This window comes from Felis catus, chromosome B2, assembly GCF_018350175.1.
Source record: "Felis catus isolate Fca126 chromosome B2, F.catus_Fca126_mat1.0, whole genome shotgun sequence".
Classification (NCBI taxonomy): domain Eukaryota; kingdom Metazoa; phylum Chordata; class Mammalia; order Carnivora; family Felidae; genus Felis; species Felis catus.
In genome coordinates this window covers 141999102-142018342 of record NC_058372.1, presented here as the reverse complement: position 1 = coordinate 142018342, position 19241 = coordinate 141999102, and the positions used below count along the sequence as shown (strand labels likewise).

At 49.2% G+C, this 19241-nt stretch overlaps 1 protein-coding gene across 4 annotated transcripts in view; it reads right to left on the bottom strand.

The window, feature by feature from the left end:
• Positions 1-19241, bottom strand: part of SYNJ2 (synaptojanin 2) — a 104993-nt gene that overhangs the window by 5049 nt on the left and 80703 nt on the right. For 3 of the 4 annotated variants that reach the window (XM_023254528.2, XM_023254529.2, XM_023254531.2), the window contains exons 16-26: positions 16593-16751; positions 14675-14831; positions 13608-13725; positions 9165-9383; positions 8975-9053; positions 8240-8408; positions 7628-7801; positions 4741-4875; positions 3171-3283; positions 2000-2108; positions 168-319 (exon numbers count right to left, since the gene is read on the bottom strand). In XM_023254528.2, coding sequence (XP_023110296.2) covers positions 168-319; positions 2000-2108; positions 3171-3283; positions 4741-4875; positions 7628-7801; positions 8240-8408; positions 8975-9053; positions 9165-9383; positions 13608-13725; positions 14675-14831; positions 16593-16751 — 1584 coding nt within the window. The remainder of the gene's footprint in view (positions 1-167; positions 320-1999; positions 2109-3170; positions 3284-4740; positions 4876-7627; positions 7802-8239; positions 8409-8974; positions 9054-9164; positions 9384-13607; positions 13726-14674; positions 14832-16592; positions 16752-19241) is intronic. The other variant, XM_023254530.2, reaches the window with a different exon arrangement.

The window sequence follows — 19241 nt, the reverse complement described above, 5'->3', positions numbered from 1 at the left end:
GTGACAGATTCCTGGCTTTTCTGCTCGGCTAGAGCCAACGACGCGGCGGGGATACGAAGGAGGAAGCGACGGCCAAGCAGTTTCTCACGGACGGGGCCGTGTCTGGGAATCCTCTAAGCAGAAGCTGGAGCTACTCGGGAATAAGGGACTTCACTCCGGGTTCTTACCTTTCCGGTCCTCCTCAAGGTTGGCTTCTTGATGGCAGGAACCCTGGGTGCAGGCCGACGGGGCAGGAGCGGGGCCACCGCTACTGGGGGCTCTGGTTTGGAAGTCCCTTGGTTCCTCAGGGCTGTGGCATTTACGGCTTCTCCTGGGATGCCTGAAACATACGGTCGTATGGATGGTGACGCGGGCAGGACAGGGCAGTGCGCGGCATGATTTAATAGCCAGACGGTCTGCTACACGCTAATGCTAATTTACTCAGGTGATGTGTTTCCTTTTTGTTCTAAAAACAACCAAAGCAAAATCTTTGGGGGGATGTCAGGACCAACCAGCTAGGTTTAGCCCCCAGCTTCTCATGTTCACCTTCTCGACACGGATTGGTCTTCACGGGGGGGATCAGTGAGGCCCAGGCATTATACACAAAGTTTTATGTGTACGTGTGTTTCTCTCAGGGGAGGTAATCTGAAACTTCTCAAAATCTCTGCAGGGCCCACGACCAAGGAAATGTCAAGTTGGGATCCTGGGTAGATTTCGAACCTCAAACCTCTCCTAACCACCACATTCATAAAAAACTTCTTTAAAAAGCTTTATTGGGGTGCCCAGGTGGCTCAGTCAGTTAAGCATCCAACTTCAGCACAAGTCACGATCTCACAGTTCGTGGGTTCGAGCCCTGCACTGGGCTCTGCTCTCAGCACAGAGCCTACTTCGGATCCTCTGTCTCCCTCTCTCTCTGCCCCTTCCTCTCTCTCAAAACAAAACAAACAAACAAACAAACAAAAAACCATTAAAAAAAGTAGCTTTACTGAGATATAATTCACATGCCATGAAATTCACCCTTTTTAAGAACACAGTTTAGTGGTTTTTTAAGTATATTCCTAGAATTGTACAACTACCACCACTATCTTTCCAGAACATTCTCATTACCGCAAAAAGGAACCCTGTCCCCATTAGCAGTTGCCCCCCCCCCCTTCTCCCCTCCCAGCCCCTGGAAACAACTAGTATGTTTCTGTCTGAGTAGATTTGCCTATTCTGGACACTTTGTATAAATGGAATCATACAATATAAAGCCTTTTGTGTTTAGCTTCTTTCCCTCAGCAGAATATTGTTAAGATGTACCCATGATAAAGCATATATATGAGTGCTTTTTTCTACAATTTTTTTTTTAACATTTATTCATTTTTGAAAGAAAGAGAGAGAGTGCGAATGGGGAAGGAGCAGAGAGAGAGGGAGACACAGAATTCAAAGCAGGCTCCAGGCTCCAAGCTTGTCAGCATGGAGCCCGATGCGGGGCTCGAACCCGCAGACTGCAAGATCATGACCTGAGCCGGTCCGCCACCCAACCGACTGAGCCACCCAGGTGCCCCTGTATGAGTGCTTTTTAACGCTGAATAATATTCCACTATATGGTTACACTACATCTTACCCACTCATCAGTTGATGGTCATGTGGGTGGGTGGTTGGTTACATCTGTACAATTATTTATTATTATTATTGTTACTTGAGAGAGAGAGAAAACACCAGCAGGGGAGAGGGCAGAAAGAGACAGAGAGAATCCCAAGCAGCCTCCATGCTCAGTGCAGAGCCTGACATGGGCCTGATCCCATGACCCTGGGATCATGACCTGAGCCGAAACCAAATAAATAATAAACCAAATAAATAAATACGTAATTTTAAATGGATAATAAAATTTAGCAGTTCAGTTTTATCAAATGTTGCTAAAGGGTGTTTCCATTTAATACTGCCTCCAGAAAGAAGGAAGTTACTTTCTCTTCTAGGTCCCTTGTAGTAGGAAGAGGCAAAGAAAAGACCAGAAGCAGAACCCCAGCGGACCACTCACCCCCTCTCGCTTCCAGGAGACATCGGATGGCTGCTTCTGCCTCCTGGGCATTGGTAGTTTTGATCTGCTTGACATTGTAGGGTTTACTTATCCCCGTCCTGGCTTTGGGCTTCAGGAAAGAGTCAAGAAGAAAAGCAATGTTAACACAGGCAGGCAAACAGACTCACCTGGTCTGATCCCTGCCTGCTGATCTGTTCACAAGCGTGGGCTCCGTCAGATGGTGGTTAAGACGCAAACTCCGATCCAGACCGCATCCCTCAAGCCTCTGTCCCCCCGGAGTACTCTGAGACGAATGCAGTAATACTCAGACCTGACCTCCTGTCCCCAACCGGATGGTTACAGGTCTTGGCAATGCGGCTAAACCACCGTCTGCTTTGCTAACCAGGCAAAAGCCAGAAAGCATCATCAGAGGCCACTTTTTCGGCAGCTCAGCACAATTGACACACCTTCCACGTTTTCTCAAAAGTGCCCTTGCTGCCTCTTCACCCAAACCTCTGGGTTGCCACTGACGGCCTGCCTTCACTACCATCAACTGCTGAGGCCTAGCTGTTCGTTCCCTCCCCTGCCGTCACAGGGGACATCTGGCCCAGCCGCCGCACCCTCCTGGCACAGCCTGCCTCCACCCAGCACCCCGGCTTCACCTCCCGTGCTCTATTCCTCTGACCTCCACCTACTGTGTTCCTACGCAGCTCACTGCTATCTTCTAGAACTTTCCACCTCTACAATCCTCCCTGTTGTTATCACTAGCATTCCCTTACCGCGAAATTGAGGCCCCATTACCTCTTCTCTCAAGACAACTGATCAGAATTTCTCCTATTTTGCCTTCTATCAAGCACTTGTCTACACACACCAAGGTCCAAGTCAAGCCTCGGAAGGGAGAGAAGCAGAGGGGTCTGGGAACAGTCCCACCACACAGGGACACGTGGGATTTTTTTCGTCAAACGTGATTTTCTCTCTAGCCCTCTTACAACCATATGAAAACCCTATAAAAGACCTAAACTATGGGTTTGGGAAAGAGCTGTCAGGCAGAGGGTAAAGAGATACTAGTCTGTATATTCACTGAAGAGGTGATCCTGCCTGATCTCAGGGGCTGGAGGTGAGCCACGGCGCAGACCCCTGGGGTTTGGAACGCTGGCCCACTTTGCTTTGAGCAGAACCTGAAAGAACTCACTGCGTGCTGGGGCGCTCCTGGCAGAAGTTTTGCCGTCTGCAAAATCGAGTACTGCCCGTGGGTGCCAGAGGAGATGGACACGTCCGAAGCCGACTTTTTCACCATTAAACCAGCTGTGAAAACCAACCAGGCAGAGTCCCCATCTCAGTGAGGTCACTGGCTGCTTTGGAGCCATGTCCCAGCGAGCTGGGAGCCAGGCCAACCACACACGTTCGAAGGGTCCGAGCCCGGGGGGCTGGTGGGCGTTCGCAGAGTCGATACTAACTTTCTCCTTTGATTCTCAAGCAGTTTGTGACTATTCTCTGGAGAAATATTATTTGAACACAAATTTTAATCTAACATCCTGGCGGGGGGGGGGGTGGATTCAAATCTGATATAAAAGCCAATTCATTTTTAAGTGGTTTAAAACACACTGCAGTTATTAGGACTCAGTTTTAAAAGTGGTTTGTGGACAAAAATCTAAAAAACAAAAACAAAAACCCAAAGCAGAGGAATAAATGGATTAAATTGCACTTATGGTCATTCAGAAATCATGTTTTAGAATGTTCAATGACATAGACATTAGACGAAAGACAAAAAATGGCCGCCAATTTTGTAAAAAAATAAATAACTGTATGTAGGTATAGATACATATATTTAGAAAAAGGCTGGAAACATTGTGATTAACAATTGTTATCTGTAGACAGCCAAGTGAATTTTTAAAAGTTCTGTATTTATCTATTTTGGTAAAATTTCCACAATATGACCTAAATTTTATTTATGTAGTATTTTATTCTCTGAGTGTTAACTCAGAAAAGTAAAGAATACACATAAAAAGTCATGTGCTTCTGGCTCACCATCCATCACTCTTGCGACGTAAGCCAAGGTAAACCTAAATGGAAAGTAAAGCCTGAGGAAAATCCCGGTGTCTGACTGTGACACGTTTGGGGTGAGGAGAGAAGTAAACAGTAGAGGTAAAACAGAAGGTGCTCAAAAGCACACCACAAATATCTTTGCAGGTTGTTGAGGAAAAGCTTGAGGGCCAAGCACTGGTTCTGGGGGAGCAGGAAGAGGTGCACTTTCCTGGGGCTCACGGGGAAGGGCCTGTCCTCAGGTGGCCGGATGCTGGAGGCCACAGGCCTGGGTCTGCAGAAGACAGGACGCCCGGTTTGAGGCGGCCCTGAGGTCGCCTGGAGGGTTGGGCGTCTGGGCTTACTGGAACCCTGGGAAGCAGGGAGAGGGCAGGCAGCAGGCGCGGACAGAAGGCCGCTTCTGCAGGAGTGAGGAGGAAGGTGCTGGAAGGTCCTCGCTCAGTGGTCGCCTCAACTTTCCATTCTCCACTGTCTCAAACAGAAAGCTCCTTAAAGCGAACCGCAGCTACAGGAGAGTGAACAGCTTTGTCAAAGATTCACATAGTTTCCCACGAGAAACACGACCATCTCTGACACCAAGACAGAAAGGGGCCTGAGGCGGGGAAGGCGCTGGGGACCCGGGTGAGGCAGCAGCGGACTCAGAGGGAGGTGCTGAGTAGCAGGCCACAGGCGGTTATTCCCAGCAGGCACGGTGTAAGCCGAAAGCAGCAAAGTCTTACTTGGAGGGGGGGGTCTCTGCGGTGGGTGAGGTGGCCGAGGCCTAGTGGGAACCGACAGAGACCTGCTTGGAGAACGGTGGCGGAAATCCCCGACTGCTTCCAGCTCCTGCGTGAGCTCCGCCAGGTCAGCATCATCTGGAGGACACGGCGGAATGCGGGTGAGGGGAGTCGGGGCTCAGACTCGGGTCTGTGCCGAGCTGATTGTGCAGGAGGGCCTCCCGAGGACAGGGGACCCCTCTCTGCTGGCGCGAGGGGCAGGGGAGGGAGGGCCACCCAATGCCTGCGTGGAACATGAGATAGGAACCGTGGACAAGACTTCTCGTCCAGACGTGAGGGACACGGAAATATTTCCAAGTGTAGGTGTGTTTCCTTCTGGAAAAACAAAGGAGGCTCTCACACAGACTAGAGGAGACCATCGGAAGACCAGAGCCCCTCGGTTTTAGTTCCTCACTCGAACACAGGACAGCTGTTTGGGAAGCTGACCACGCTCTCTGCCATCCTGTGACGAGCTCCTCGTACGGAGAATCCCTGCTCACCCATCAAGTTCCAAGTCCCATAGCCCGCCGCCAGCTACCTCACAGGCGTTCACCCTCCTGGCTTGTCCTGCAAATAACCTTTGAGGACTAGGAGGGGCGTGAGGAGGTGACTGCTTTGGTTTTATTACATATATATTTATTAACATAAGTTCAGGACACTTTCAGATCTTCTTTCCCACACTACAACACAGCCCAGTTAACTTCATTTTGGCCTAGACATTCCACCCCTCACATTTCCAACAGCTCAAACTCATGGCTGTTTGAGGTTGGTGCTGGGGAGAAGCAGGGTTTCTCCTTCTAATGGGAATGCCTGATCACCCACAGCGTTGAGGATAGGCCCTCTCGATGCCCACAAGGCGCCATGCTGCTCTAATTTTTTTTTAAATTTTTTAAATGCTTATTTATTTTTGAGAGACAGAGACAGAGCATGAGCAGGAGAGGGGCCGAGAGAGAGGGAGACACAACATCCAAAGGAGGCTCCAGGCTCTGAGCTGTCAGCACAGAGCCCAACGCGAGGCTTGAATTCACGCACTGTGGAATCACGACCTGAGCTGAAGTTGGACGCTTAACTGACTGAGCCGCCCAGGCTCCCCTGCTCTGCTAATTTTTCATTCAAAGAGGCCTTTATGCTCATACATGCCCTCCCCTTGGGAGGCTTCCTAAATGACGGCCACCCCTGAAGAAAGGGACCATTTCCTGTGTGAAGAGCACATCCCTTCAGCCACTTTGGCTCCAGGGCAGGAGCCCTCCGGATGTGGGGTGCATAGAACCACCTCGATGCATGGACAAAGTCTGCTGCCTCCGTATTGGGCAGCAGACCCCAAACCCAGCTGTGTGCTCAGTCACCCGGGGAGCTTGATGAGATGCCAGATTTCCAGGGTCCCAGCCCACCCCTGCCAAATCCACAGCTCCGTGATGGGGCTCAGCAGCCTGGAAGTTTAAAAGCTTCTGATGGTTCAATGCAGGCAGGCTACTAACCAACTTTGGGGCTACTGTACAATCAAAGGGGCTTTGGGGTGTCTGCACCTCTCTTGGCAAATTATCTTCCCCGGGAGGCATCTCAATTCACTTTCACCCCGTTCTGTATTCTCAGTCCCAGCTTACAGGGTCCTGACACCTGCTAGGGTCCTGGACCTGCCGGGCACAGTGGTCTTCCAGTGCGGGAGGTACAGTGACCGACAGCTAGAAGGCACTTGTGGCTGTGGGTGATACTCCTGACAGTCTGAGGCTGGAACATGAACTACCCTACTTCCCAGCTCATGTAACACCAGAGGGTTTTTAAACTTACTCAAAAGGGCCATTACACTATATAACCTAGGGGTTTGCAGTTCAATCTGGAGGACTTCCAGTCCCTCTCTGCTTCAGTCTAAAATGACAGAATGATGCTAATTATCGTGTTAGTGTGCAATAACATGTAAGTGTAACCATACACCAGCACTCAGGACCTAGATACCGTATGGACCTAGAGAGCATCTCGCTAAGTGAAATAAATCACACATAAAAAGACAAATACCATATGATTTCACTTATATGTGGAATCTAAAAGACAAAACAGACAAACAACAGCAAAAGAAAACCCCCCAGAAACTGACTCATACATTACGAAACCAGTGATTGACTCGGCGGTGGGGGTGGGGGGGTGGGGAACGGGCGAAATAGGTGAAGGGGATTAAGAGGTACAAACTTCCGCTTATAAAATAAGTCAGTCACAGAGATGAGAAGTATAGCATAGGGAATATAGTCAATAACATTGCTTTAACACACAGTGACAGACGGTAACTGCACTCACTGTGCAACTATTGCGGAATGTACGGAATTACTGAGTCACCATGTTGTTCGCCCGAAACCAATATAACGTCATCTGTCAACTATACTTTCTTTGCGGTCAATTATACTTCAGTAAAAAGAAATGCCTATGTCTCTTACGGGATTGAAACAGGAAAGTTTTGGAGAGGAGAAACGAAATTACAAACGTAAAACCAGTTTAGAGCTGTGGCCATTTAAACATACAGAGGAAACGGGAATTAACATGAATCTGGTGTGTTATAAGGGTACCAGTTGTAAAAAAATAAATAAAATTAAAATAAAATAAAATTAAAATAAAATAAAATAAAATAAAATAAAATAAAATAAAATAAAATAAAATAAAATAAAATAAAATAAAAATAAAAAGCACTAGAGAAAATCAGTGTGGTGGTAGCTGGATACAGGCCCAGGGCCCAGTTTCCACCACTTGCTATGACCTGTTTGTTTGTTTTAGCCCTTTCGTGGGTGTGGGCACTTGATTGGTGGCATCGTTCAATGCCCTGCTGCTGAGGGAAAGGACGAACTCAATGCGAGGGCCAAGCTACCTTTGTAGGTCGGGTGCCGCGTCTTTTTAGTGAGTGCAGGTGACGTGTCGGCAGGCACCGCTGCTGTGCAGCTGGGGGCTTCGGAGAGGTAGTCCCCTGCCGTCTCACCGTCTGAGACCACAGGCTGACTTAGCTCATCCACCAAGTAGTCTTCGTCATCTTCGAGAATGTCCCCTTGGGGAAGGAAACGTCACAGCACACAATTAGGGTGACTGGCACAGTCTCTCGGCAGTGGGTCTGTTTCAACACCCGGGCTTGTGGCTCAGCATCAGGACGCCTGCCCCAGGCCTGGGTCAGCAGGTACGGGACCCCGATTCCATTCACACCGGGACACGGGACCGAGGCCACAGCACTGACAGCCTCAAAGCCACTGTTTTCAGTGTAATTCGGGATGGCCGTGGGTCTCAGCTACCAGTTCCCGCATCACCCCTAGACACGCACACTGCCCAGCTTGCCACGTGGGCGAGCACGCTTGCACTTCAAGGACCCTCGGTAACCTTTACGGACAGGGCATTAGAAGGGGGTCTTGAAAATCTCATGCTGGCTGCCGGAACGTCTGGCCTGCCCGCCTCGCCACAGTCACCAAAGAAGTCTTGTAGGGACCATACTCACCCTCTGACTCATAGTCCAAGCTTGTGAAGTCAAAGTTCTCCTCCAGCAAACAGGAATTGGCGGTTGGAGACATGGAGGCCATGCTATCCCGCTTTCGGATGATCTCCTCCTGCCAACCCTTCAGCCAGTCCTTGGTCTTTGGTCTGATCTTCACTGCTCTGCCCTTCACCTGTGAGGACAGGGCGACCAGCCGAGAGTGAACGGAGACGTCAGAACTCTCTTTCCTTTCAAACTTTTCTTTGCTCAAACTCGGGCATCAGGAGCAGGCCGACCTTCCTGTTTTACCAAGAAAAATCGAGGGTCTAGACCTCAGGGAAGATCAGCACAGCTCACATATGGTCTAAATAAAAGTGGAATTATCATCTTTGGCTTTTCATTCCATGTGAACATCAAACCAGGATATTACCAAAATGGAAACCACCTGTACGCGGCATATTCCGAAATACGCGGGGAGAAGGATTGCAACGCTCTCCCACGTGCAGGTGTGAGCTAAGACAGACCCGGTGACTCAGCGGGATCCATGCTTAAGAACTTGCTCTTTCTCCCAAAGTCTGCAAGTGGCCAGGGATGGACATCAGATCCCTCACCAGAAATAGATACTGGAAGGAAGAGTACTAGCTCATGCAGCACCCACATCTAGAGACACGGTGAGGAGATGCCATGGCCACGCAAAAGCACAAGAAAACCCTGGGGGGTAAGCAGCCCCCGCGGCACAGCTGACCACGCACGACTCACCTTCATACCGTCCACGTCCAGGACGCTGAGAGCTGAGTGACTGTCTGCAAAAGTCACCAGCATCTGCCCTTGGTTGACCCTGGAATAAAAGTTGAGCCAAGTCAATGCCAAGTGCAACATGGCGATTCAATGGGGCTGGCATGTACGTGACGTGCATGTGGGACCCCGTGCCAGCCAGGGCAGTACTTACCGGACAAGAACAATGGTCCCATAATTGCCCAATGTCTGCATGAGTTCTGTGCGCACATCCTCAGGAAACTCGTTTTTCTCTTCTACGGTTGGTGACTGAAGGTTGACGATGACGGTAGCATCCAGGGGGCCCTGGAAAGAGGACACTTCCTGGAACACCCTCTCCCGAGCACCCACATCGACTTCTTGCACTTCCACCTCCACGATCGCCAGCACGGGTCTGCGTTAGACGTGAAGGGAAGATAGGTACCGGTTAGCGAGCTGAGCAGCTCCCGCCCCCACAGCTCCACTGTCAACAGGGAACATCGACACCCCGTGAGTGTGGCCCCAACACAGCACTGTGCTGTCCTAGGGTTTCAGACTCCATCTCTGCCCAATCCTAGCGTTGTCTTGGCATTTTTACCTACGGGTGATTTAGAGAAAACAGCGCCAGCCACTAGCAAAGATTTTTTACGTGGTTTTCACCAGTACTGCCGAGGACGGCGGGAGGTGGGAATTCTCCCTTTGCTAGGGATTCAAGCTTTTTGGAGGGCGACTTGGCAACTGATGTGAAGAATCTCAAAAATGTTCATCTCTTTTGACCTACTAATTTCAATTCTAGGACTCTGTTCTAAGGGATTCAGACAGAGATTTATATACAAGGGTGATCATGACTGTTGATGGGAGGGAAAAGGAAAAGGGGAAATAATCTAACTGTTCTGTGACGGCGAAATAGGTTATGGTGCAGCTGTACGATAATATCTTATACAACTAGTAAGAATGATGTTGGAGAAGTCTAGTGGACACACACAAGAAAACAGATTGGCAGGAAATAATGTAATTGTTATTATTAATCTTTTTGAAAAATTAGGGTTTTTTAAAGATTTATTTTTAATGTTTATTTTTGAGAGAAAGAGAGCGTGAGCAGGGGAGGCGAAGAGAGAGAGGGAGACACAGAATCCAAAGCAGGCTCCAGGCTCTGAGCTGTCAGCGCAGAGCCTGACGTGGGGCTCGAACTCACAGACTGTGAGATCATGACCAGAGCCGAAGTCGGATGCTTAACTAAGCCACCCAGGCGCCCCAAAGCAACTGTTATTGTAATTGTGATGGAGGATGGGTTTACTCTCTTTACAAAAATGTAGAAAATCCTCTATTATGAAGACCATGCAACCTTATTGAAGACATTTGTAATATGGCATCGACTCATGGTTCGTGAGTTTGAGCCTTGAGTCTGGCTCTGGGCTGACAGCGTGGAGCCTGTTTGGGATCCTCCCTCTCCCCTTTCTCACTGCCCCTCCCCCGCTGGCATGCACGCATGCACACTCTCTCTCAAAATAAACTTTACTAAAAAAATATATAATACAGCATCGAGAGGAAACAAAACATAAGACAAAATCGTAGATCATATGGTGGTGACCTTTAAAACCAGGGAACACTGCAAAAGTGATATATAATCAGTATGATCCCCGAGATGTACAGCACCATTGTTAGACTTTTTTTTTGCTTCTGGAACAAAAAAGAAGACTGAGAAGAATCTGACACAGGAGTATGCACAAAGTGAGTGTTTTCTAAAACTGGGTGGCTCAGGCAGTTAAGTATCCGACTCTTGATTTTGGCTCAAGTCATGATCCCGCCACCATGAGATGGAACCCCATGTCAGGCTCCGCGCTGACAGTGTGGAGGCTCCTTGGGATTCCCTCCCTCTGCCCCTCTCCTGCTCTCTCCTCCCTCTCCCAAAATAAATACAACTTCGAACAAACAAATAACAAAATTATGGAAAGGGAGGAAAAAGGGCAGCGGTGGACAGGGGCCAAGCAGGGGAGACAAGCGTGGCTGTAAAAAGGCGCCATGAGGCATCCCTGTGGTGATGGAGACATTCTGCATCTGGACCGTGTCAGTGTCACCATCCTGGTCATGACACCGTGCTCCAGAGCGACAGTATCTTCTCACTGCGGGCACCGGGAGAAGGGTACATGGGGTCTCTGTATTATTCCTTACAGAGGAATTATAATCTATAGTTACCTCAAAATAAAAGATTTTTTTAATTACATTTTTCCTAATATTCTTTTCAACGTTTATTATTTTGAGAGACAGCGCGAGTGAGTGCACGAGTTGGGGGGAACGGGCAGAGAGAGAGGGAGAGAGAGAATCCCAAGCAGACTCCACCCTGTCAGTGCAGAGCCTGACCCTGGGGCTGGATCTCACAATGGCGAGATCATGACCTGAGCTAAAATCAAAGTTGGACACTTAACCAACTGAGCCACCCAGGTGCCCTCAAGAGAAAAAGTTTAATTAAAAAATATTAATGTAATAAGTTAAAAAGCAAAATGGTAAGTCTGCCTAACGTAATCCCAATTTTCTTATACGCATTTAAATACTTAAAAGCACATCTACACGTGAACATACACCACGCACAGGTGAACATTTTGGTGTAAAATCTTCTAACATGCCTGGAAAACGCAGCTAACACAAGACAAACCACTGCAGACACAGAACTATGGAGGCTTTGCTTGTTTATGTAGGTTTCCCCCTAACCGTCAATAAGGGAGATACTCTGCTTTTATAATTAGAAAAATCAATAAAAGTCTAAGACGCATCTGAAACCATTATGTCCAGATCTGTACCTCCCAGCATCCCGGCTGAGTGGAGGCTACTCCATCCTTGTGGTTGCTTAGGCCAAACCCTGGGGTCCTCCTCAAATCGTCCCCCATGCACATACATGCCACCCAACCCCGTGGGCGCCACTTTCAACATCCATCCAGAACCCAGACACGTCTTGCCACGGGGACCCAAGACCACCTGGTCCAAGACTGGCACTGTTTCTTCCCCTGCCTGCTGCATTAGCTTCTTCCCTGGCCCCACTGGACTCTCTTCAGCTGATCCCGTCAACACCTCGTCAGATGACTCCACTCCTCGGCTCGAGTAAAACCCAACGTCTTTTTGCGGCCCGTGGGGTTCCACGTGGTCTACGTTTCTTGCCCATCTCCTAGGACTTCCTCCACTCTTTCTACGCCACCTCTATTCTCTGGATTCCTGAATGTTCGCTGCCTTGCTTCTCACCCTGGAATGCTCTCCCCTCGACACCCCCATGGCTCACACTCTCACGTCTTTCAGGCCTTGGCTCCATGGTCATCATACCTGAAAGGCCTTCCCTGAACACTGGGTTTAAAAGAGCACCAACCCCTTGTCTGACTCTTGCCATTACTATTTTTCCTTTCACAGCACTTACACTTGTTTACTAGCTGTCTGTCCTCACTAGACAATTCCGTGAGAATGTGGTCTTGTCTGTTTTGTTCACTGCTAATCCTCAGTGCCAGGAACAGGGCCTAGCATACAGGGCCCTGCTCAGCAAATATAGTTCGATGAACTGCTTCTAAAGACACTCACTGAACTAGCACACCTGAAAGTCCCATATCTGGAGATTTCCCGGGGCTCATTTCTGGGCACGTATTTGCAACAACAGGTTTCTCGAGAATTTAGAATAACTAAAGATTTAGACTTAACGGCTGACTGACTTCACCAGCAACTCTGTCTCCTAATTTCCTTCCTTGTAGAAGCTCAAACTGACAGGCAAGTTTGGTAGCAGCTGTAGGACGATCAAACCCTTCCTGTTCACACCCTCAAATGCCCTCCTCTGTCTCTTTACAGACGTTCTAGGAGACTGGTCTCGGGGCACACCGAGCTGACCGACCCGGCTGCTGTGTTCCACCCTTAATGGCCAAACCAACTGCTCAGAGCATTTAAGAACTCAGAATCCAACACTTAAAAACCCTACGGCATGGGGCACCTGGGTGGTTCAGCCTGTCGAGCATCCGACTCCGGCTCAGGTTGGGATCTCACAGTTGGTGGGTTCGAGTCCCGCAACAGGTTCTGTGCTCTCAGCACAGAGCCTGCTTTGAATTCTCTGTCTCCCCCTCTCTCCGCCCCTCCCCGGCTTGTGCTCTCTCTCTCAGAAATAAACGGACATTAAAAAAAAAATTAAAAAAAAAAAAAAAACCCAACCCTAAGGCCATTTGTAATGATATTAGGAAAAACACGTCCCCAGTAGGTGAATGGGTAACTTCCATGGATACATTTAGTGGGACACTGGACGGCAATTACAAGTGAATGAGCCAGATCTGTAACATCGACCTGACTGTATCTCAAAGACACTAAGTGACCAAAAAAGCAAGTTGCACAATGACATCGTTTATGGGAATTTAAACGACAAAGTACCATAGGCTGCATCTTTGAAATTTTCATAAATGACGTCAGTTGTGATACGAGCAATGACAAAATACTACTAACAGTGATTATTTCTTGATGGTGGATACACAGCGATCTGTCACACTCTTCTTTGTTGTTTACTGAATTCCACATGCCTGCACACCCGCATTCTGAAGGGGACAGCACACCCGTTGTCCGCGGGGAGCAGCGGATGCTGCTTTTGCCAGCACAAAAGTCCCCGCGGCATCCAGGACCGTACCTGTGATCGGATGCTTGCAGTTCCGCTCGGCCGTAATACTTGAGGGCTCCAGGAGACCAGGAATGTCTGACCGTGCTGTCCGCGTCTATGTCGTTGTCTAGCAGGTTGAGATCTCCGGCTACTCGCAGGGATTACGATCCAGAGACCCACACACAACACACGATTGTATCAACATACGGAAAAGCCGACTGAGGAGCCTGGGCCACGGGGGTCTATGTCACAGACCACCCTGTCTCAGACTCGTTCCCTCTAACCCACTGGGCCGGAAACCTCGCCAAGGCGGCTCTGGGGTCTGGGGCAGGTAATCCACGTAGGTCGTCCAGTGCTGCCTACTTCCTCCCCAGTGGACACACTCAGTGGCGGCTGTGGGCTTTCCACCCCAGAGGCCACAGGAACACAGGGCGTCTGCAGCCCTTCGTACGGTTAGGAGGAGCAGAGACTAAGACCATGACGGGGTCCCTGCCTCTCGGTACCCTGGGGAGGTCACAGACACCCACAGAGCGATCTGAACAGTGTGATTTCCTGGCTTTGAAATCTCTGCATCCATCTTGCCAGAAAAGCCGAGCTGTTTTAGGTATAGGTGTTCTAAATGAGCTGCCCTTCCCAGCTGGCCATTGCTAATACTTCTAAACATACTGGAAAACTAATTGAGGAAAAAACCCTCCTTCCCTGGGTCGGGCTCATGTCCTATCTGGAATTGGAGCTTTAAGCAGGTAAGAGTTTGGTTGAACAAAAGGGGCCGGATGTACTGCATGTTGTGGGTGAGGCGCAGACATTGGACACTGACTTCTCTCCTGTTCGCCCCCCCAGGACAGAAGGCAGACGGGGTGGTGTGCGGGGACAGCCGTGATGCAGGGATGGGGAGAGCCAAAGGGGAGCTCCCCAAAGCACAACTTCCAAAGCTTAGGGACCAACAACTGGAACGAATCTCCTGTAGCTTCGGGTTACCAAGAAAGTTGCTGTTTATAGCAAAGAACGCTGTGCTGCATCACTGTGACTGACTTGCCCTCTGTGGTTGTCCACCATTCCCCCTCTATCGGCTCTGAAGGTGCACACGTCCCACGCACCTGTTCTGTCAAAAGGGTGCCTCTTCCTCCACCACAGGACCCTGTCTGTCCAGGCAGGGGTGCGGCATTTGTCACTTGTGTCGTAGGCGGCTGAGCCAACGTCATACTTGTAAGTAGGTCCAAAATTAATGGTGCCTTCATGAAAGTCTTTAAAAATCTATTGGGAGAAAAGACCAAGACCACCTTCGTTCTCCTAGATTCTGTGTGTCGTATGTAAAAACAAAAAAATAAAAAAGCACATACCAAAGGGCTCTCTTCCTTAAAAGACACAGGATCTACGTTGTATTTGCAAATATGTTTCAAACTGAACGTATGGGTGCTATTTAATTAGCAAGAGAGTGATGATTACTCATTGTACTGACTTACACACCACACAGGATCTCCCACCCACCTCAAGTACCCGATGTACCACTGTCCGCTTGCCAGTTCCCGGGAGACCGCGGAAGGCAGGCGGCGAGGCTCACAGGTGCCCCATCCGCACAGTCCCAGACCTAGTACGATGCCAGGCCATTGCTAGCAAGGTCTTCATCGATATTTGCTAACTGAATGAACCGGGTCAACAGAAGCACAGAACTGAGACTGAACTCTCTTTCGGTTTAGCTCCGGATCCAGCCGCAGTGCCGTGAGAAGACCCTAGAACGGCCTGTACTAAATTCACTCAGTGCATCTGTGGAAGGGTGTGGACAACACTGGTAGGAGGCAGAGAGAAGAAACTGTTGCAGAGATGTATGGCGTGGTTACTTTTCCATCTGGCCTCCCTTAGCAATCCACAGCCCTGGTAGGGTTGAGTGGGGAGTGCACAGAAAGCGTCAAAAAATGCCTGTCTCTTGCCGCAAGAGACACCTGAATCCCTCTCACCACACATTTTACCAGCTGCGTTTTCAAAAGGTAGATGGAATATGGCTGTGCACCTGCCCTCTCGGCCCAGCCTGCCACAAAGCTACCAGATACCAACATGAGCAAACAGTATGCATTGGGGAAGATCAGCTGCGTCATCGGGAAGCCGGCCAGTGTGACCCAGAAGAACTGAGGACAGATCCTATACCTGAATCTTTCCTATCGTGTCATTGCCTGAGGAGTCACTAAAAAACTGCACACGGGTCATTTGGGGGGACAAACATGAGCTCTGTAGTTTGACAATCTTGGACTGCATCATGGCTCTGTGTACTGACCGTGTGACCTTGGACTCATTTGACCTTGGCCTCAGTTTTCTTGTCTATAAAATGGGTATAATAACCTAATTTATAGGACGGTCTTGAGGATTACCCACACAAATTGGTATATAAAGTATATTAAATACAGTTATAATTCATTAGTGTGTTCACCAATGAGAAACAGAACTATCATCAAAATAAAGCGCTTTGAGCGCCTGTCAGTGGGTCCTACAAAGCTGGCGTGGGGTACGAGCTGGGTGGGCTTGTCTACATCAGCATTCTCCATCCCCACCCAGCACTGTGCTTGCTGCTGACACGGGGCCCTTCGAAGCCGTTCTGATTCCCGCCGAGCGCGACCACTTGCTCCCTGGGGGGACACGGAGGACTGAGGGCTCAGTTTGTGTGAAGGATGAGGGACAGCAAGCCCACCTCTAACCGCAGAGCACGGGCTCTGGTGTTGGAGGAGGGGCTTCTGCCGCCACTGTTCCTGTGGCTGGCCTGTGTGCCCGCCAGTCTCTCGCAGGGGGGCGGCTGCTCCCGCCCCGAGCAGACACACAGACCCTGAGCACAGCCCGTTGGAGGAGGACCAGGCAGTGGGTGTGAACGGACACTCATGTTTAACTTCACACGCCACACATCTTAGCATCAGAATCACTGTTAAATCCACTCACTCATGGAGCTTAATTTACCGCACGCTGGTGTAGACACTTAGATGCTACTCCATAGTAAAATATGCTAAGGCATATTTTAAGAGCACAACTTACTTTTCCACTTGATTTCTGCAGCTGGAGCTGATCAAATTCCAGAAGTTTCTTCCAGTCTTGGCGTTTGACAAAATAGAAGACTTCTTCGTAAGTGAGATCGATGCGGTAGTTGAAATCGCCGCACCAAAACACGTAATCGTGAGAGAAGATGTTTCTTCCCTGTCGTAAACAAAATCACAGTCATCCTGGCCCATCTTGCAAAGAAGGTGGGCGACGGGAGAAAAATTCACCATGCAGATAATACACAGATGCGCTGTTTCTTAAAATGTTACTTAAAAAAAAATGTCTCGTAATACAGCATCTCGTCTTTCATTAATCCCATACACTTACTGAGGGGCTTTTGCATAGCTTATTTTTTTTTTTTTTTAGTTTATTTATTTATTTTGAGAGAGAGAGTGAGCAAGAACGAACACAGGGGAGGGGCAGAGCGCGAGGGAGAGAATCCCAAGCAGGATCCTGCCTGTCAGCCCAGAGCCCAACTCAGGGCTCAACCTGATGAACTGTGAGATCGTGACCTGAGCTGATATCAAGAGACTGAGCTACCCAGGCGCCCCTATGTGGCTTACTTTGCTTAAAATGACAATGTTTTTGAGTGGTTTGGAGAAAGCTCAGCTCTAACTGGGGAAGCATGACTTCGTCCTTCACGGCGCCCACCCCAGCTCCGTGACTGGCTGTGCTCCTGCCTTTGTTATGTCTACACACCCGAAGAAGAGCGGCCCCAAACATTCAGAGTTAGGAGGATCAGGCATAGGAAAATAAGTGAAAATGCTCAGAATGTGCAACTTTGTAAAACGTCATGGATTTTGTCCATTTTCATCCTGTGGCCCTCTGCTCCATTCTCAGCCCCCGCCCCCCGTGCCCCCCGTGCCCCCCGCCTCCCCCCGCCCCCGTCCCGGTCCAGCCCACCCTGAGCCCGAGGTCCACCAGCACAGCTCTGGAGAGCACTGATCCTCGTCCTCGCTCCCTGCCGTGAATCACCAAAGACAATGACAGTGGCCACTATGCATCGCCCCTACCACCCATCCATAAGCACTGGGCTGTGTCCCGGGGCGCACTGCCCTCATGGCAACCCTGGGCAGCACGCACTATGGGCTCTCTTTTAGATTAAAAAAGAAAGTTCAAAAAGCTTGCTGAAGTTACACCACTAATGCACAATAAATGCAACATTTGAACTCAGATCTGCCTAACTCCAGAATCTGTTTCTGCTATACCCCCACTCCCTGCAAACCACGACAGTAATCTGGGCGGAGGATTAAAACGATCACAACCAAATAAATGTGTAGAGCGCTGCTGTCCAACAGAACTTCGGCAGTGATGGAAATGTTCTCCATCTGTGCCGTCCAGAACGGGAGCAGCTGGCCACAGGCAGCCAGTCACAAGCAGCCAGTGAGTGGCCATCAAGAAATGTGGCCAGTGTAACCAAGGGATTTTTGTTTTATTTAATTTTAATTAATTTAAATTAAAATACTTGCTTGTGGCTACAGCCTAGTCCGCCGGGCAGCACAGGTGTAGAGCATTAACTGATCGGCATCCGCAATATTTCTGTTGTTGAAAAAAAAGGCTCGTTTTGAGCCCTTTGAATACTTTGAATATGTCTAAAGTTTACTATTTCAAAACAGCACTTTAAGTGAGAAGAGTTGGACTATTTTTTTTAACGTTTATTTTTGAGAGAGAGAGACAGAGAGAGACCGACCATGAGCAGGGGAGGAGCAGAGAGAGAGGGAGACACAGAATCCGAAGCAGGCTCCAGGCTCTGAGCTGTCAGCACAGAGCCTGATGCGGGGCTCGAACTCATGGAGTATGAGATCACAACCTGAGCTGAAGTCAGATGTGTAACCAACTGAGCCACCCAGGCGTCCCTGGTTGGACTTTTTTTTTTTTTTAAATGAAGAGACACACAGAGAAAACACGTATAATGTCTTCCGTAAATTAGAAGACTACACGTTGTAAATTTCCCAGCTCTGCTTCTTTTTTGATCCAACAAACAAAAACTACAGCAAAGACTACAGCACTCACTGATGAAAATAAAAGAGTTTTTGCTTGGAGAGCCTATGCACCCCAGTAAACAGGATGCCAGTTTTATGGGATCTATTTGGTCTCACACTCTGGAGCTCTGTGACCCAGCCAACGGTGTCACAGACACTGGCAGAACATGTGGTGAAAAGAGTTGGCCTCCCCTTACTGCTGGGAAACGGTGGTTTGCACCAGGCTGAAGGTGTGCAGGCAGTCATGTTTATACAGGAAAGAGAACATTCAAATCTGAATTTGAAAAGAAGATCCGCTGGCTTTGGGATGGAAACCCCTGCCACCACCAGAGGGCAGCATGGCGCATATTATCTGCAACCTGGAGACCAGGTGGAAGGATCCAGGGCTCCTTAGTCAGGAATCCACAGATTCAAAAACCGGGCGTTTGGGGCGCCTGGGTGGCTCAGTGGGTTGGGCGTCTGACTTGATTTTGGCTCAGGTCACGATCTCACAGTCTGTGGGATCAAGCCCCGCATGGGGCTCTGCGCTCACCTCACAGGCCCTGCTTGGGATTCTCTCACTCTCTCTCTGCCCCTTTCCTGCTCTCACACTGTGTCTCTCTCTCTCAAAATAAACAAACATTTTTTAAAAATTAAAAGTAAAAAAACGGGCGTTCTTAGCTGC